Raw genomic sequence first — 19,324 nt, 5'->3', positions numbered from 1 at the left:
TATAATATATACAGTGGCATGTAAACGTTTGGGTACCACTGGTAAAAATGACTGTTATTATGATCAGTTAAGCAAGTTGAAGATGAAATGATCTGTAAAAGGCATATAGTTAAAGATGACACATTTCTTTTGTTTGGGCGCCCTGCATGGTTAGTATCTAGCAGAAGCCTCTTCGGCAAGTGTCACAGACTGTAAAAGCTTTTTGTAGCCAGCTAAGAGTCTTTCAATTCTTGTTTAAGGGATTTCCATCCATTGTTCCTTGGAAAAGTGTTCCAGGTCAGTGAGATCCCTGGCTCGTCTTGCATGCACTGCTCTTTTGAGCTCTAGCCACAGATTTTCAATGATGTTCAGATCTGGGGACTGTGAGGGCCATTGTAAAACCTTCAGCTTGCACCTTTTGAGGTAGTCTATTGGGGATTTTGACTTGTGTTTAGAATCATTATCCATTTGTAGAAGACATCCTTTTTTCAATTTCAGCTTTTTTACAGATGGTGTTATGTTTGCATCAAAAATTTGTTTAAATTTAACTGAATCCATTCTTCCCTCTACCTGGGAAATGTTCTCTCTGCCACTGGCTGCTACACAACCCCAAAGCATGATTGATCCACCCCCATGCTTAAAGGTTGTCGACATGTTCTTTTCCTGAAATGTTGTGCCTTTTTTCTCCACACATGCCTATGATCATTGTCCTCAGTTCTTTTGACTTCAGTTCTATTTTAACCTCATCAGTCCACAGGACTTGTTTTCAAAATGCATCAGGCTTGTTTAGATGTTCTTTTGCAGACTTCTAACTGAACTTTATGGTGAGGATGCAGGAGACGGTTTCTTCTGATGACTCTTAGAGGATGGCCATATTTATGTAGGTGTTTCTGAACCCTCGAACACTGTACCACAACTCCAGAGTCTACTAAATCTCTCTGAAGGTCTTTTGCAGTCAAGCGGAGGTTCTGATTTGCCTCTCTAACAATCCTATGAGCTGTTTTCACTGAAATGTTGCTTGGTCTTCCAGACTTTATCTTGACCTCCACTCTTCCTGTTAAATGCCATTTCTTAATTACATTTCCAACTGAAGATAGGGCATCTTGAAAACGCTTTGCTATCTTCTTATAATCTTCTCCAGCTTTGTGGGCTTCTATTATTTTTATTTTCAGAGTGCTAGGCAGCTGCTTAGAAGAACCCATGGCTGCTGCTTTTTGGCACAAGGTGAATGGAGCCTGGGTTTTTATAAAGCTGTGAAATTTGCATCAACTGATCTTTCCTAATGATGATAGTGAACAAGACATAATGCGAACAGGCTAATTAAGGTCTGAAATTTTGGTCAAAGCTCTCTGAGCACACAAATCTCCAATTGTGCCCAAACTTTTTCATCAGCCTGTTTTGCTTTTTGTAATTTTTAAAAGGCAAATATGAAAATATATCTGTATATTTTTACCTAAAATAGAAAGGAAATGTGTCATGTTTAACTCTATGCCTTTTACAAGTGATTTAATCTTCAACTTGCTTAACTGTTCATAACTACTGTAATTTTGACCAGGGGTGCCCAAACTTTTACATGCCACTGTAATAAACACATGAAATAGATCCCTCTGTGTGTAATGACTCTTTATAATAAACATGTGAAATAGATCCCTCTGTGTGTAATTACTCTATATAATAAACAGTGAAATAGATCCATCTGTGTGTAATGACTCTATATAATATATAGGAATAGATCCCTCTGTGTGTAATGACTATATAATATATAGGAATAGATCCCTCTGTGTGTAATGACATAATATATAAGAATAGATCCCTCTGTGTGTAATGACTATATAATATATAGGAGTAGATCCCTCTGTGTGTAATGACATAATATATAAGAATAGATCCCTCTGTGTGTAATGACTCTATAATATATAGGAATAGATCCATCTGTGTGTAATGACTCTATATAATATATAGGAATAGATCCCTCTGTGTGTAATGACTATATAATATATAGGAATAGATCCCTCTGTGTGTAATGACATAATATATAAGAATAGATCCCTCTGTGTGTAATGACTCTATAATATATAGGAATAGATCCCTCTGTGTGTAATGACTATATAATATATAGGAGTAGATCCCTCTGTGTGTAATGACAATATATAATATATAATAAACATGTGAAATAGATCGCTCTGTGTGTCATGACTCTATATAATATATAGGAATAGAGCCCTCTGTGTTTAATGACTCTATATAATATATAGGAATAGATCCCTCTGTGTTTAATGACTCTATATAATATATAGGAATAGATCCCTCTGTGTGTAATGATTCTATATAATATATAGAAATAGAGCCCTCTGTGTGTAATGACTCTATATAATATATAGGAATAGATCCCTCTGTGTGTAATGACTCTATATAAAATATAGGAATAGATCCCTCTGGGTGTAATGACTCTATATAATATATAGGAATAGATCCCTCTGTGTGTAATGACTCTATATAATATATAGGAATAGATCCCTCTGTGTGTAATGACTCTATATAATATATAGGAATAGATCCCTCTGTGTGTAATGACTCTATATAATATATAGGAATAGATCCCTCTGTGTGTAATGACTGTATATAATATATAGGAATAGATCCCTCTGTGTGTAATGACTCTATATAATATATAGGAATAGATCCCTCTGTGTGTGTAATGACTATAATATATAGGAATAGAGCCCTCTGTGTGTAATGACTCTATATAATATATAGGAATAGATCCCTCTGTGTGTAATGACTCTATATAATATATAGGAATAGATCCCTCTGTGTGTAATGACTATATAATATATAGGAATAGATCCCTCTGTGTGTAATGACTCTATATAATATATAGGAATAGATCCCTCTGTGTGTAATGACTCTATATAATATATAGGAATAGATCCCTCTGTGTGTAATGACTATATAATATATAGGAATAGATCCCTCTGTGTGTAATGACTCTATATAATATATAGGAACAGAGCCCTCTGTGTGTAATGACTCTATATATTACAGTATATGTGTTTCCCTTCTTGTATTGAATTACAGAAATAAAGTGACTTTTTCATGATATTCTAATTTATTGAGATGCCCCTATACTTTGGCTGTTTATGTTCTATATGCGTCTTCATCTTTTCTCTCTTTTCTTCCCAGAGATTTGTGTCCGTCTGGCAGATACGACCCCTGTCCAGGAGCACTGTGAGTATCACTCTGAGAATAGTGACTGAGGCACAGATGATATAGTGTGTATAGAGACCAGTGGTATAGCGGGGGTTCAGCTCAGGGGACAAAACCTATTGGTGGGTCCTGACCAAATTTTTTGCCTTATGTACAGCTCTATACATAACTATAGACCAGGGGTCTCAAACTCGGCTGGGTGTATGGACCGCACAGAGGAAAAATATAATTTGGGGGGCCGCATTCTTTGCAGGACAAAGTGACATTTTTATTGGTACCATATATATTTTTTACACACCTTGGGATCACTGATTTTGAACATTTTCACTTGTTTATTATAACAAATGTGCACATTCTTTATTTAAATATAAAAAAATGTTATGCCTTTATTTTGAGGTTTTTTTTTTTTTACATTTTATCCATTTCTTGTAACTAATAGTGTTACGCTAGGGCCCACGTTGCTTTTTACCTGCTTTTTTGCTGCTTTTTACCTGCTTTTTCAACTGCAGCGTTTAATGCCAAAATGGATGTGTTCTGCTTTTCAAGCAAAGTCTATGGGAATTTGGGTTTCTTGTCCACACTTTGCAGTTCAAACTGCTGCCTTTTTGTGGCAGAAATTTGGGCAAAAACTCTGCTTTGCAAAACGCAAATGGCAAAAACAATTGACAAGCCACAGCATTGTTGGCTGCATTGGGGTCTAAATCCTCAAGAGAAGAGAGGGCTTGTGTTCTGGAATATGTTTATGGGGTTCCAGCTGCCGTACTGCTGTGGCGCCCTGGACTAGCCAGGTAGTCACATAAATAACAACATACACACCCCCACCCTAGGCAGCAACAACAGTCAATCAAAAACCCTTGTTGCCTCCCTTCAGGGTCTGATGTCCACACCAGGTGGGCGCGGAGCTAGGTGGTTGGCCCCACCCACCGAGGAGTTCACAGGCCTGGAGGCGGGAAAAGCAGGGAGATAGAGTTTGGAGGTGAAAGTGAGAGGTCACGAACTGCAAGTGTCTGGGTTGGAGCCCGGACACTGACAGCAAGGTTGGCAGACGTCTTCAGGAGTTGGTGGAACTCCGCAGAGCCGTAAGGACCGGTGTCTGGCGTCGGCCCGCCAGTACCGGACCGGGGAACGGAGTGAAGTTAAGCACACAGGCAGGGCCATCGGACCCCGACCAGGCTTGGAGCCACCGTCAATAGTCAAATCCGAATGTGATAGGAACCCCAGGGGTTTCCTGACAACCAAGTCCCGATTGAAGGCAACCGTCCACCCAGAGAGGATATACAGCCACCGCCACAGGCTAGAGATCCAAGGGCCAGCGCCTGCGGGCAAAACGGGCTCCTACGGCACCTATACGCCGGGGAGCGGACTACCGGTGGGCAACCACAGGAGTCAAGAACATTCTCAAAGGTGCAGGGAAAGACAGCCACCATCAGCCGTCCAGGGAGAGCACAACAACAACACTGCAGCCGGCTGCGGGACCCGTCCATCCAGCCGTTTTGGTTTACGTACGACTCTGTCAGTGATTGTCTGAGTGAGTACACCAGTGCCGCCCGGCACCGCGCCACGCAGTCCCTGCACCCCAGCCATCTGGCCTCCTCGTTACACCATCGGGCCCCGGGATCACCAACCCCCCTACCCACGGAGGGGACAACATCTCAGCTGCACCCTACCATCTCTCCCGGGATCCCCGTTACCAGCAATGGTGGTGCCATTATCACCACGACCCATGGGTGGCGTCACGAACAATCTCCCTAAACATACCATCCCCATTTCACTCACGAGTGAGGAGCGCTGCTCGAGTCCCCGGGTCCGGTCCACCGCTCGAGCCACCGAGTAGCAGCAGAAGCCCCGGACCCGAGCGTGGCGAGCGCATCCCCTCCGCCCGCGACACTGCTAACACCAGCCGCTCGAGAAAGATGGTCCCGCTACCCAGCAGAAGCTGCACCAAAACAAAGGTATGCAAACAGGGCCTGTGACTTGCCCAATCTATGGCGCTGTTATACATGTGGGCACCATGGACATATAGATAAAGATTGTCTCCAAAACAGAGGCCGCATGCTTGGAGCCCGTCTGCCAGTCCAACCAGTCAACATATGCCGAGATGAACCAACGAGACCTGAGGAATGCTACTCCGAAGAAACACCAATAGCTGAGGAAGTGGTTTACCCAGTCCACACCCTACGGCAGGCCGGACACCGTACACCAGCCAACCTCCATCCCCGCATCCAGACGGTCAAGGTCGGTGATATATAGGCTCAGGGACTTCGAGACACTGGATCTTCCATCACCCTGGTAAGCCCAGTTATTATTTCCCCAGATGACCATTTACCAGATTCCCAATTATCCATCTCCCTGGCTGAGGGCCAGCGCTCAGACATCTCTCTGGCATGTGTGCAGTTGGACCTAAGGACCGACCAGGGAGAGGTCGAGGTGGAGCTTGTGGACAGCCTCCCCACACCTGATATTTTGGGAACCAACCAGGAAGCGATCGATGTGGGACTTGTGAACAGCCTCCCCATACCTGTCATTGTGGAGACTGAACCGAGCAAGGCTGATGTGGAGCTTATGGACACCGTCCCCACCCCTGTTATTTTGGGGTCTGACCAGGAAGAGATCCATATGGAGCTTATGGACAGCCTCCCCACACCTGTTGTTTCGGGGACTAACCAGGAGGAAGTTGATGTAGGGCTCATGGATGGTCTCCCCACTTCTGTGGTTTCGAGGACTAGCCAGGAGGAAGTTGAAGTGGGGTTCATAGATGGCCCCACCAAGCCTGTTGTTTCGGATACCACCCAGAGGGAAGTGAAAGTGGGGCTTGTGGATTACCTGCTCACACCAGTCATTTTGGAGAATGACCTAGGGCAAGGACTATCCAGCCAGTTTGTTACCGCCATCACCCGCAGCCAAGCCAAACACCATCCTTGTGCAGATGTTTTTACCAACCCTTCCGAGGGGAACCCTCCTCCTCAATCTTCAGCCTCCTCTTCAGATGCAATGAATGTGAGTACCTCAGACCCAACTGTGGCCATTGACTGGGGGGAGATAGATCATAAGGAAATCAGGGAAGCCCAACTCACGGACCTAACCTTAGTGCTTGTCTGCAATATGGCTGCTCAACCTGGGGGAGGTAATCAGGCGGAGGTGTATAGATGCGAGCCTCTGTTGCTGACCTCACCATTAAAAAGGACAATGCCGTCAAGAGGAGAAGGATGATCTATCATGTCTGGCTAATATTAAGAAGGGGGAGGAATGTGACGACATGGACACCCAATGCCTAGCATGGGTTAAAGTTTCTTAAAATTCAGCCAGACGTATTGTTCTTCTGTGTGTTAACTCATGTTTGCTAAACTATTGTTTGGGACCAGACCCTCTGAGCATTCATTGTAATGTAGTTGTATATTGCTAATCTAATGTAAATTACCTCAGTGACCATTGTCTAGTCTGTGACTTGCAGACCACATGTAGATATCCTCAGTCTTTCTATCCACATCATTTAAATGAACATTATCCATGCAGCTTGAAATTCATCCAATAAGAGAAGCAATCTTGTACAACCAATCCGATAAGGGCACAGTATATACTAAGGGAAGGCTATGGCTATAAAAGGTGACTTCTTGGAGTCACCAGTTGGTTGATGGATTTTGCATGATCCAGTCTAAGCTCTTAGGAGCTGCCTAGAGGATCAGGATACCTTGTGGACTCGGTCTAGGGACTTTGGCTCCGACTAGAGGATCACTTGGCTACATGACTTCAAACCAGAGACTACTTAAGAAGGAAACCCAGGTTGGGACAATCCAGTCACCTGGCTACAGACTTTGCAGACCTCAGCCAGCTTCCTAAATCTGGTGTTATTCCATTCTCGGTGGGTGCCCACCAAAAGCGGGGTGCTGCTGGATTGGAGTAAATAGCCCTGGAACCTCTGAGGCATGAACATTCTAAATCCCTGGTGAGCCAGCGGAAGGGTGAGACTCTGTTGCCTGTTACATTTGTGTGTTTTGCTGGTTTTGTGTTATGTGCCGTTAATGTTTTGGGGATCCAATAAAGTCTTAATTTTGTGATTCCCTCATCCTGTGTTGTCTGAGTAGTGTTACGCCCACAGTTAAGGAGGTTGTGCGTTCAGTTGGGATGAGCCCTGGGCCACGCTGTCCTTCTAAAGGCGGCTGGACCAGCGGACGAGAGCACCCACTGAGCCCCGTGTCTCCACACCCACCTTGTCCCCATCCTATAGTAAAGTGCCCACCTTGTCCCCATCTTATAGTAATGTGCCCACCTTGTCCCTATCCTATAGTAATGTGCCCACCTTGTAACCATCCTATAGTAATGTGCCCACCTTGTCCCTATCCTATAGTAATGCGTCCACCTTGTCCCCATCCTATAGTAATGTACCCACCTTGTCCCTGTTCTATAGTAATGTGCCCACCTTGTCCCCATCCTATAGTAATGTCTCCATCCAATAGTAATTTCCCCAGCCTTGTCCCCATCCTATAGTAATGTCCCCATCTTATAGTAATGTTTCCAGCCTTGTCCCCATCCTATAGTAATGTGCCCGTCCTGTAGTAATGGGTCGGTGGGGGCCGCGGCGGCGGCTGAAAGGGGGCAGTGGCTATAACTTACCGATCGCTCTCCTCAGCTTCCACAGACGCCAGAGTGAAGCTGAGGGGACCGGTCTTCGGCCCCAGATCTACAGTGATTGGAGTGATCGGTCACAAGGCCGTTCTCTCCAATCAGAGCTGGGGGCAGGTGAAACAGAGGTCACTCAGCTCCAGCCAATGATCAGGGCTATAGCTGCACTGATCGTGGCTGGAATTCAATGTTTCAACCATTTTCAATGGCTGAAACATTACAGTGGCTGTGATTGGCTGAGCGGCGTTCGTCAGCCAATCACAGCCTCCTTAGGTCCGCGGGGAGACACCACCCCTCCTGAAGTCAGGCAGAGGTCCCCTCCTCCCCGAATCTAAGGTATTTGCAAATCGATCGCAGCCACCGGGGCCGCGATTTCGCCATGACGTACTGGGTACGTCATGGGTCCTTAAGTACCAGGGAGCCATGACGTACCCAGTCGCTAAGGGGTTAATGTGCCATCCTTCACATACAAAAAAAACACCATTCTTCTCACCTGTCCTGCGTTCCCTCGGCTGCCTCATCTCTGCTTCTTGCTGTCTGCAGGCCCGTGCCCCCGGTGACTGTTCGGCAGATGCAGGGGCAGTGTCCACTGGCAGCGCTTTATGTCAGATGTTTTCCCGGCGCTGTTCTCAGAGTCAGGCTCCCTATGCACAACTATTCCTCCAATGCAGCCGTAGCCGTCCACCAATCAGAGCTAAGCAGCTGAGGTCAGGCAGTTTCCATTGGAGGAATAGTTGTGCATAGAGCGCTTTACTCTGAGAGCGCAGCGGCGGCAAAACACTCATCTGACATAAAGCGCAGACAGTGGCTGTGGTCCCTGCACCTGCCGCAATAGTCACCAGGGGCATGGGCCTGGGGGCCGCACGAAGTAGCCTGTGGGGCCGCATGAAGCAGCCTGAGGGGCCACACGAAGCAGCCTGAGGAGCTGCATGCGGCCCGCAGGCCGCGTGTTTGAGATCTCTGCTATAGACCATACTATGTAATAAGGGAATGGGCTATACGTAACAATAGAGGATCATCGGCTTCCTTTTCCTCCTTCTCGTCATCTGCTGAGCTACTCAGCCTCGTGCCCATGGGTTCACACCAAGTTGGATCTACAACTTTATTGTCATGCTTTATGTTGTCCCTCTCCTCCTCTTCCTGACCTGTCATCATAGCACAGTATGTGTGTGAAGCACCCCACGGGGCCTTGGGAATACACGTCACCTGGCCGGTGAGGGTCAGGGGATGTTACGGGTGGCCTTGCCCGGTTTTGTGACCCCAAGGTGTCCACAAAGGGATGGACAATGGGACTGACAGTGGGGAGGATGAGGATGAAGGGATTGAGGATGTTCTGAGTAGTTGTCTCGTGACGCCACCTGTGGTGTGCGGCCAGGGATTTGCCGCCGCTGCGGTTGATGTCCTCTGGGGCGAATGGTGTCGCAGCTCGGATGGTTCGGCTTCTCACAGGTAGAGCCAGGCCCCTGGGAAGGATGATCTTGGTGGTAGTGGCCATTGACGCCGACGCAGGCAAGAACGAACTGACACAGTGGTTGTGGTTCAAGGTCTTTACTCACTGTCTGTTAGCGACCCACGGAGTGCTGGTTTCTACCGTGATGGGCCTCAGCCAATCCCGGATAATTCGGAGGCCACCACCGGTGTTCCCACGGTGTGTCCTTTCTGGTCGGGGTCCCTCCAATCCCCAGGATGGAATGTGGAACGGGCTGCGGGTGTTTACTGCACTCTCCGCAGACCCTGGAATCCCCGGGAGCTGTAGAGAACCCGGGCTGAGCTGCCTGCTCCAAGCCCCGGGCCTTGTAGTGCTCCCAGAAGTGTAAGGTGATGCCTGGACCGAGGTCCTGACTGTGCTCCTCACCCAAAGCTGTGCCCGGGGGTACGTGCTTCAGTGTGAAAATGCTCCTTCCTTTTCCCCCAAGTGGTGCCCGCCCCTCAGGTGGTTGTGCAAGTAACCGGGAAAAACCCATGTCTCATGATGGCCACCTCCCTGTCTACCCTAGGCCAATCTCAGTGGGAAAGCACCTAATTATGTGTGGTTTGTGAATGTGAGAAACACTAGCGATTAACCTCTTCCTTACCCGGGATGAGTACTGCAACTTAAGTGAGATGCAATACCCTGTGGCAACTGAAGCCTCAGGGGCGCCACATGTGCGCCTCAGGTATCTGAGTCTCATCATCATCACCTCCACCCCCGGGGGTTAACGTCAGTTGACGAGGTTCGGGATCCTGCTGCCATCCTTTTTGTCCGGGCCAAGAGCCTACTGACAAAGATTTTAAACATTGATGCAGATGCTTTCCTCCTCAAGAGTCTGGGAATCTTTGGGCGGACCTCTGATGCCCATGGGATAGAATGTGTGCTCAGCTCTGCAGACTCACCCATGTGTGGTTCCCCACAGTCAGTTTGCCGGTTGGAGATTTGTGACGTGTAGGGAAACAAGTGTAATTGTGGTGGCCCCTCTGAGGAATGAAGTGTGTGTGATGTTGAGGTGCAGGAAGAGGAGCAGAGGCCACTTGATGCAGCGCTTGCCATCCACTCCAGCACCTGCTGTTTATCAGCCTCATTTGGATGTTGAAGCGATGTGCGGCTGCCAAAGAAATCTAGTGGAGTAGACTGTCCAGTAATGGAAGTTCTCATTTCTCTTGGGATAGGATGAGTTGGCATTTGCTCACTAGACTTTTGACTAACAGAACTTCCTACACATATACGTCCAACACCCCACCCATTCCCCCTTCCACGACAACCTCGTCAGGATTTAGCACTCATGGTTGATGTACAGTCATGGCCAAACGTTTTGAGAATGACACCAAAATGCTATTTTCACATGATCTGTTGCCCTCAGGTTTTTACTTGTGTTTGTCTGATGTTTACATCACATACAAAAATATAATTGCAATCATATTATGAGACCAGAAGGTTCTATTGACAGTTAGAATGAGTTAATGCAGCAAGTCAGTATTTGCAGTGTTGACCCTTCTTCTTCAGGACCTCTGCAATTCTCCCGGGCAGCTGTCAATCATCTTCTGGAGCAAATCCTGACTGATAGCTGTCCATTCTTGCATAAGCAATGCTTGCATTTTGCCAGAATTTGTTGGTTTTTGTTTGTCCACCCATCTCTTGATGATTGCCCACAAGTTCTCAATGGGATTAAGATCTGGGGAGTTTCCAGGCCATGGACCCAAAATCTCTATGTTTTGTTCCATGAGCCATTTAGTGATCACCTTTGCTTTATGGCAAGGTGCTCCATCATGCTGGAAAAGGCATTGTTGGGGCCAAACTGCTCTTGGACAGTTGGGAGAAGTTGCTCTTGGAGGACATTCTGGTGCCATTCTTTATTCATGGCTGTGTTTTTAGGCAAGACTCTGAGTGGTGCGATTCCCTTGGCTGAGAAGCAACCCCACACATGAATGGTTTCATGATGCTTAACAGTTGGCATGAGACAAGACTGGTGGCAGCGCTCGCCTCTTCTTCTCCTAATAAGCTGTTTTCCAGATGTCCCAAACAATCGAAAAGGGGATTCATCTGAGAAAATGACTTTACCCCAGTCCTCAGTAGTCCACTCCCTGTACCTTTTGCAGAATATCAGTCGGTCCCTGATGTTTTTCTGCAGAGAAGTGGCTTCTTTGCTGCCCTCCTTGAAACCAGGCGTTGCTCAAGCATTCTCCGCCTCACAGTGCGTGCAGAAGCCCTCACACCAGCCTGCTGCCATTGCTGCGCTAGCTCGGCACTGCTGGTAGTCCGATCCCACAGCTGAAACAGTTTTAAGATACGGTCCTGGTATTTGCTAGTCCTTCTTGGGCGCCCTGGAGCCTTTTTGGCAACAATGGAAGCTCTCTCCTTGAAGTTCTTGATGATGCGATAGATTGTTGACTGAGGTGCAATCTTTGTAGCTGCGATACTCTTCCCTGTTAGGCCATTTTTGTGCAGAGCAATGATGGCTGCACGTGTTTCTTTAGAGATAACCATGGTTAACTGAAGAGAAACAATGATACCAAGCACCAGCCTCCTTTTAAAGTGTCCAGTGGTGTCATTCTTACTTAATCATGACTGATTGATCGCCAGCCCTGTCCTCATCAACACCTGTGTTAATGGAACAATCACTGAAACAATGTTAGCTGCTCCTTTTAAGGCAGGAATGCAATGATGTTGAAATGTGTTTTGGGGGTTAAAGTTCATTTTCTTAGCCAATATTGACTTTGCAAGTAATTGCTGTTAAGCCGATCACTCTTTATGACATTCTGGAGTATATGCAAATTGCCATTAGAAAAACTGAAGCAGTAGACTTTGTAAAAATTAATATTTGAAGCATTCTCAAAACTTTTGGCCATGACTGTACCTTCCCCTTTCAAACAGATGTTTCACAATCCTATGCCCACACCTGTCACACACCTGACCCAAAAGATAAATTATTTTATTTTTTTTTGCCTGAGTTGGCAATATTGTGAAGGCAACAAAAACTACCAATAACTAGAAATGTGAGAGAAAAAAAACTTCAGCACTCAGAAGGAAACAATGGAAAATGTATTTCTTTTGGAAAAGATTGCTTTATTAATGGCTCTTCATATGAAAAAGAAAAAACAGTTGTTAACGTTTTGGCTAATACAATAGCCTTTCTCAATAACCTGTCTATGTATACAGGGTATAATCAAAAATATATATATGCATGGAAAACCTCGTCACCAGTTTGACAATTCCCTGGTCTGTTCATGGGAAAGGTTTAACAAGAGAATGCTCCTAAACCACATCAATGATATCCATATAATTGGGGTGTCTAATAGATGACCTGATACCGAGGATAGAGGAAAGTTGAATTCATGCAGTAGTGATATATATATATGCTGTCAGGAAATGACCTCCTGTTATAAAAAGGATAGCGAGAGTCTGATCTTGAACCCAGTCAATGGTATATGTGCAGTGATGGTATCTAATGAGCACCTGATCCAAGGACAAAGTGAAGAAGACTGGATTACAGATTATTTTTTTCTCTCTTGGTTAAATTTTGACTTCTGAGCACCAATTATCACGGTTGAGACAGATTCTTTGCTTTTCTAATAACTAGAAATGTGGTTCACTGTGTAATTTCAAGCAGTCATTGAAAAGTGGCAAGACCTTTATAGCTAGTTCACTAGCAAATTTACAGCAGGCAGTACTAGCTAACAATACCTAGAAATGTGTCACTGGCTAATTAGGAGCAGGCAGTAATATGTAGCAATACCTATTACATGCTTCACTGGAAACTCTTTAGCCGGCATTACAAGTAGCATTCCCTATTTCTAGCATGAAATGCTGATTTGTGGCACGCAGCTTTCCCTGCACTGCACGCCCCTATTCTGCACTATCGCTCTCCTATCTATCTCATCTACCTAGCATTACACCCCTAGCTAAGCTCACTGTCCAGCAGCACCGGCGGCAGCACCTTCCCTAACGGTTCACATTCATAAAATAGCGCCGACTCCTCGTTTCCACAGTTTATATGCAGATGGACATGTGACTTAAGCGGGCTTTACACGCTGCGACATTGCTAGCATTTGCTGGCGATGTCGAGCGCGATAGCACCCGCCCCCGTCGTACGACCGATATGTGGCGATAGCTGGCGTAGCGAACATTATCGCAACGGCAGCTTCACATGCACTTACCTGCCCTGCACACACAGCAGGCGTCCAATAGAAGCGGAGGGGCGGAGATGAGTGGGACGTAACATCCCGCCCACCTCCTTCCTTCCGCATTGCCGGTGGACGCAGGTAGGAGATGTTCCTCGCTCCTGCGGTGTCACACGGCAGGCGTCCAATAGAAGCGGAGGGGCGGAGATGAGTGGGACGTAACATCCCGCCCACCTCCTTCCTTCCGCATTGCTGGTGGACGCAGGTAGGAGATGTTCCTCGCTCCTGCGGTGTCACACGGCAGGCGTACAATAGAAGCGGAGGGGCGGAGATGAGTGGGACGTAACATCCCGCCCACCTCCTTCCTTCCGCATTGCTGGTGGACGCAGGTAAGGAGATGTTCCTCGCTCCTGCGGTGTCACACAGCAGGCGTACAATAGAAGCGGAGGGGCGGAGATGAGTGGGACGTAACATCCCGCCCACCTCCTTCCTTCCGCATTGCTGGTGGACGCAGGTAAGGAGATGTTCCTCGCTCCTGCGGTGTCACACGGCAGGCGTACAATAGAAGCGGAGGGGCGGAGATGAGTGGGACGTAACATCCCGCCCACCTCCTTCCTTCCGCATTGCTGGTGGACGCAGGTAAGGAGATGTTCCTCGCTCCTGCGGTGTCACACAGCAGGCGTACAATAGAAGCGGAGGGGCGGAGATGAGTGGGACGTAACATCCCGCCCACCTCCTTCCTTCCGCATTGCCGGTGGACGCAGGTAGGAGATGTTCCTCGCTCCTGCGGTGTCACACGGCAGGCGTCCAATAGAAGCGGAGGGGCGGAGATGAGTGGGACGTAACATCCCGCTCACCTCCTTCCTTCCGCATTGCCGGTTGACGCCGGTAGGAGATGTTCCTCGCTCCTGCGGTGTCACACGTAGCGATGTGCACTGCCGCAGGAACGAGGAACAACATCGCTAATAAGCAGAAAACGATTTTTTGTTTCAGGACAACCGCTCTGCGGCAAACGATTTTGACCACTTTTGCGATCGTTTAAGGTCGCTCATAAGTGTCACACACTGCGGTATCGTTAATGACGTGACCCCGACGATAATTCATTAACGATATCGTAGCGTGTAAAGCCCCCTTTATGCAGCCAATCACACACGCCCTTGTGTCTGAACCTTGAGGGATGTTTGCTGCAGTGGGATTGGCTGCAGGAACACATGCAAGTGAAATTAAGAAAAAAAGACGCTGCCCCATAGACTCTCATAGGCACAAGCTCCATCTGTGGAAAACTGATGTGTGAGCCCTAATGTATATATATAAGTGTATAATGATGTCCTGTATCTATTCCCAGATGATCACCACCATCATCATCCTCACCTCCATCTCTACAGCCGTGCAGGGTAAAGTAACAGCTGGCAGATGCCTGCACCCTCTATATGTACACGCTATACATCACCCGTTTATACTGCATATGTACCATATACTTGTATATTTATATATATTTGTGATGTGTAAAGAACTGATACCCAATTTTCTAAATGTTTTATACATATAAATCTGCAAATTGTCAGGTGCATTTGTATTCAGCCCCCTGTACTCTGATCCACCTAATTAATCCTGAATGACCAGTCACCCCCAGAAGTCACATAATCAATACATTGTGCCCCCCCCGGGTGATTTCTTTTCAGTATAACCACAGCTGTTCTGTGATGGCCTCAGAGGTTTGTGTCAGAAAATCAGGGATCAAACATCAGGAAAACCAAGGAACTCACTGGACAGGTCAGTGATAAAGAGGAAAGCAGGGTTAGGTTATAAAAAATAGCCCAATGTGTGCACATCTGACACTGAATGTACAAGACATGGCCGTCCATCCAATGTGACATCCCAAGAAGGAAGGAACTAATGAGAGAAAAGGCCCATGGTCCCTGGAGGAGCCGCAGAGATCACAGCTCAGGGGAGAATCTGTCCACAGGATGATTATTAGAGCTCGCTCACTGTGGTGTATACATCGGACGAGTGTGAGCTGATGTTTATAGCCCAATGTTATATTATTGGTCAAATTGGCATGAGAAAAAAAACTGCATGTGTGAAGCCCCACAGGTGTTGTGTCGGTGCATTACCTTCAGGGACTCCACGTAGCTGGATCTGGTCACAGGTAGGAGATCTTCTTCTTGTCGTGACGCCACTCTCAGTATTGCGGCCAGTAGGGACCGCCACTGCAGGTTGAGGGTCGCCTGGGGCTGATGGTGGGTGCAGTTAGTTGGACTAGCCTCCTGAGAGTGAGGCAAGCCCCAGGGCCCGATGTAGGTGCGTAGTACCACAAGGCGCAGAATAACTCCACACAGGCAGAATGTCTTTCAGGGTTTTTACTCACTTCAGGTGGCAGGGTGAGTAACCCGGGCGTAGCTGGGATGAACCAGGCGGGAACCAGGTGTCCTTCAGGCTGACTTGTGAGGGTGACTACTAACTCGCCTTCCTTAGCCCTTGGTGGTTTGGGGTAACCCCGACTTTTAGTCCCTATGGGGGTCACCCAGGGAAGATGCTGCAGCCTCTCTCCCCTTCGTTTGCCGTTTGCTTGTCGCCTGGACCAGGCCACTCCAGCCTCTTGCCTCCTGTGACCTATGGGCCCTAACTGTGGCTACGTGGCTGCGGCTTTTGTGGTGTTGTGGCGTGGGCTTTGAGAGCCCCACACCGGCAGGTTTAGCAAAAGAAAGCTGGATCTATCTCCGCTTCGGGATCTGCCGCCCGTTTGGGCCTGGTACTCTCCAGCAGTCTCCTTACTTCCCACTCCGTGCTCTCTCTTTAGCTGAAGATGGATTTCGGGTAGCACTCCTAGTTGACCGTTCTCCCCCGTCAGTAGCCACTGCGCGGGCGCTGTTAGACAGCAACAGCCCCACAGGTCTGCTCCTCACTGAGCCCTATGGAGTTCTGCTCTAACTGACTCACTGCCCCTCCTCTCCTGTTCTTGCCTACGCCACCTAGCAACCAGACTCTCTTACCACACCCCTTGAGAGGAGATGGAGGCCATGCTCATGCTTCACCCCCTCCTGGGATCCCCAGGGGTCCTCTCATGGGTACATGTGTGAGAGCTGATTACTATGCGCCTGTGTACCACACCCCTGTCAGCCTTCTGGATTACCTGTATTGTACTGTCCCCAGCATGGGTGCAGTACTCAGTGGTGCCTGACCAGGTCAGGGGCGCCACATTCCCCCTTAGTTATCACCAGCACGTCCTCGGGCTGCAAGACAACATTTTAAAATGCATAAAACAGTAAAAACATGGTAAAACATTTTTAAAAGCACCAGGTACCATACATCACCACCCTCCACCCACAAGTCCGTTAACCCACCCAAAACCCTTTCACGTTGGCCGCGGCTTCAGCCACTTCTGGCAGGATGTAGAGGCGGCTTACATGGGCTGGTGGTTTCAGGGTATACCTGGCCTGGTGGATCCGCGCCTTCAGCCTCTTCTGGCAGGATGCAGAGGCGGCCTCCACAGTTGGTGCTGACCAGGTACCCTCTTTGTGGTGGAGAGCCAGGCCCCATAAACAGGCATGCTCTCTGGTCGCAGGTGAGCCAAGGCCCTATATACGGACGGGCTCCTCCTGGTTGCAGACGAGCCAAGCCCCTAAACAGGCTGACTCTGGTGGTGGTGGTGCCCTTTTGGTGTAACTATTTACACTGCGAGAGTTTGTGGCTATAGCCAGTTCATAGCCTTAAGGTTTATGGTTTTCTCACAATAGTTTTTGTGGGCACATGCTTAAACGTGAACGTTGCAAAACAAACTTTTCAAAACTTTAACTGATAACTTCTTTTCTTTACTTTACTCCTCTTTACCAGGGCTTTGGCCTGTTGGGCTGCGGCACCTGCTGCTTTCTTGCTCTTTGTCGTCGTCTGAGGTAGTTTCATCTGTAGGTTCCTTGTCTTTTCTTTCTTGATCTTCATCTGTTTCCTTTGCTGCATCTGTTTCTGTATCTCTGTCTTTTCTTTCTTCTTTGGGACATGGTGCTACATCTAAGGCATACCAGCCTCTTTCTCCCTGATGCATAGTGAACTGTACTGAGTCTCCCATTTTTAAATTTCTTCCAGGGTGTCCTCTGGGCAAGTGAGCTCTCACATCCCTCCTATTAACGAAAATGCCCTCTTTCATACCCGGTGCCACAATAAAGCCGTATCCGCTTTTCAAGTTAAAGTCCTCCACTACTCCTCTACAAAGGGGTCCTCTGACCTGTGCTTGGGCTCTTCTCAGGAACCTCTTTTCTTGTAGGTCTCTGGCCGTGACTTCTCTCTGCTCTGGGGATGGCGGTGCAGGGGACAGCGTTGTTCTGTTGCGACGCCTTGTCTTGCGGCCTGAACTCTGCGTGGTACAGCTTGCAAGCTCCCAGGTGTGACTTTTAGGCAGATCTTCGTCAGCGGACGGTGTCAGGTCTTCCTCATCCCAGCGGGAATATGGCAGCATCTCCGGCTCTGAGTATAGATCCACTGCTGGTGGCTCCGGAGTCAGCTCCTCAGCTTCCTGGCCTCCTCTCCCCCTTAGTTCTTCGCTGCACTCTGGTTGTGGCAGCGCTGGGGATGAGTGTTCCTCAGCTGGCCCAGGCGGTGGACTCTTCAGCGTGGTTGCTGCAGGGGTTGCCTTAGGGGTGTGCGGAGGGAGCATGTATCTGTCCACCATCTCCTGTGGGAACTTGGCCTCCAGGTCAGCCTTCAGCTGCCAGTATGCGGAGTCTTCACCTATCAGGGATTTCCTAGTAGGGACTTCCTCAGACCGGGGAGCGGTATCTGCTCTGGCCTTGCAGGCCGGGGAAAATGATGAGGTAGGCTTTTCTTGGCGGGCCGCGCCTGTCATGGCGGCGGCCTGGTCTTGGCGGGCCGGGCAGGGCATCGCTGCGGCGGCCTGGTCTTGGCGGGCCGCGCCTGGCATGGCGGCGGCCTGGATCAGCGTCGCTGTTGCAGAGGGCTCTGTGCAGGCTGAGCTGGACGTCGCTGCTGTGATCGGGGCTTGACGGGCCGCACCTGGCGGGGCTGCGGCCTGGTTCAGCATCTCACTTGCGGCGCGGACGAGCGTCGCTGCTGCGGTGGGGTCTTGGCGGACTGGGCTCAGCAGGGTGGCAGCCTGGGTCAGCGTCACACCTGCGGCACGGATCAGTATCGCAGTGGTAGTCGGACCTTTGCGGGCCAGGCGGGGCACGGCTGCGGCGGCCTGGATTTGGCGGGCCGCATCTAGCGTGGCTGCGGCCTGGTTCGGTGGCGCCGCGCCGGGCGCCTCTTCTGGGACCGCGGGCGTGGCAGCAGGGGTCGGGGCATCCGGGCCGGCAGGGGTAATACTGGACTCACCCATCGGTGGCACCATCGGGGTCTGAGCCGTCGCCGCTCGGTCTGGCATGCGTCGCGCGGCTCCCTCCTCGTAGGTCCGAACCGCCGCCGCCATCTCCAGAAGCTCCGTGCGTTCTTCTCTGAGCCGTCGCACAATCCTGGCCTCCAGCTGGTCGCAGAAGATAGCAAGCTCCCGGCACCACCAGGCAGCAGAGCCTGGCTCTGGGTATCCGCGTCTGGACTCCATTTCTTCTAGCACGCTACTGGCTTCTTCTCTGCTCCGCCGTCTCTGGACGCTTCCGCTCTCTTCCCAAGCGAGGTCAGAACTCTGCAGGGGATCTCTGGGTAGCCACACCTCTTCGTGGGCGGTAACTTCTTCCAGCGCGGGCTGCTGTTGTTTTTCAGCGCGCTTTTCATGGTGGCAATATGGCGGCGCTTCCAATTTTTCAAGCGGACCGCCCAGGCACATGGTCACCTGTCTGAACAGGTCTAGTCCTTATCCTGTTCGTGACGCCAGATGTGAAGCCCCACAGGTGTTGTGTCGGTGCATTACCTTCAGGGATTCCACGTAGCTGGATCTGGTCACAGGTAGGAGATCTTCTTCTTGTCGTGACGC

The 19,324-nt window shown here is 48.9% G+C and overlaps 1 protein-coding gene across 1 annotated transcript in view; it reads left to right on the top strand.

Moving 5' to 3' along the window:
• LOC142313190 (inactive pancreatic lipase-related protein 1-like) overlaps nt 1–19,324 on the top strand; it is a 143,509-nt gene that overhangs the window by 43,831 nt on the left and 80,354 nt on the right. The window contains exons 2-3 of the mRNA XM_075352174.1: nt 3,163–3,207; nt 14,747–14,795. Of these exons, the coding sequence (XP_075208289.1) occupies nt 14,747–14,795 (49 nt within the window). The 5' untranslated portion in view covers nt 3,163–3,207. The remainder of the gene's footprint in view (nt 1–3,162; nt 3,208–14,746; nt 14,796–19,324) is intronic.

Source organism: Anomaloglossus baeobatrachus, chromosome 5, assembly GCF_048569485.1.
Source record: "Anomaloglossus baeobatrachus isolate aAnoBae1 chromosome 5, aAnoBae1.hap1, whole genome shotgun sequence".
Classification (NCBI taxonomy): Eukaryota; Metazoa; Chordata; class Amphibia; order Anura; family Aromobatidae; genus Anomaloglossus; species Anomaloglossus baeobatrachus.
Note: the sequence above shows the minus strand (reverse complement) of the source record. Positions and strands in the feature narration are given on the sequence as shown.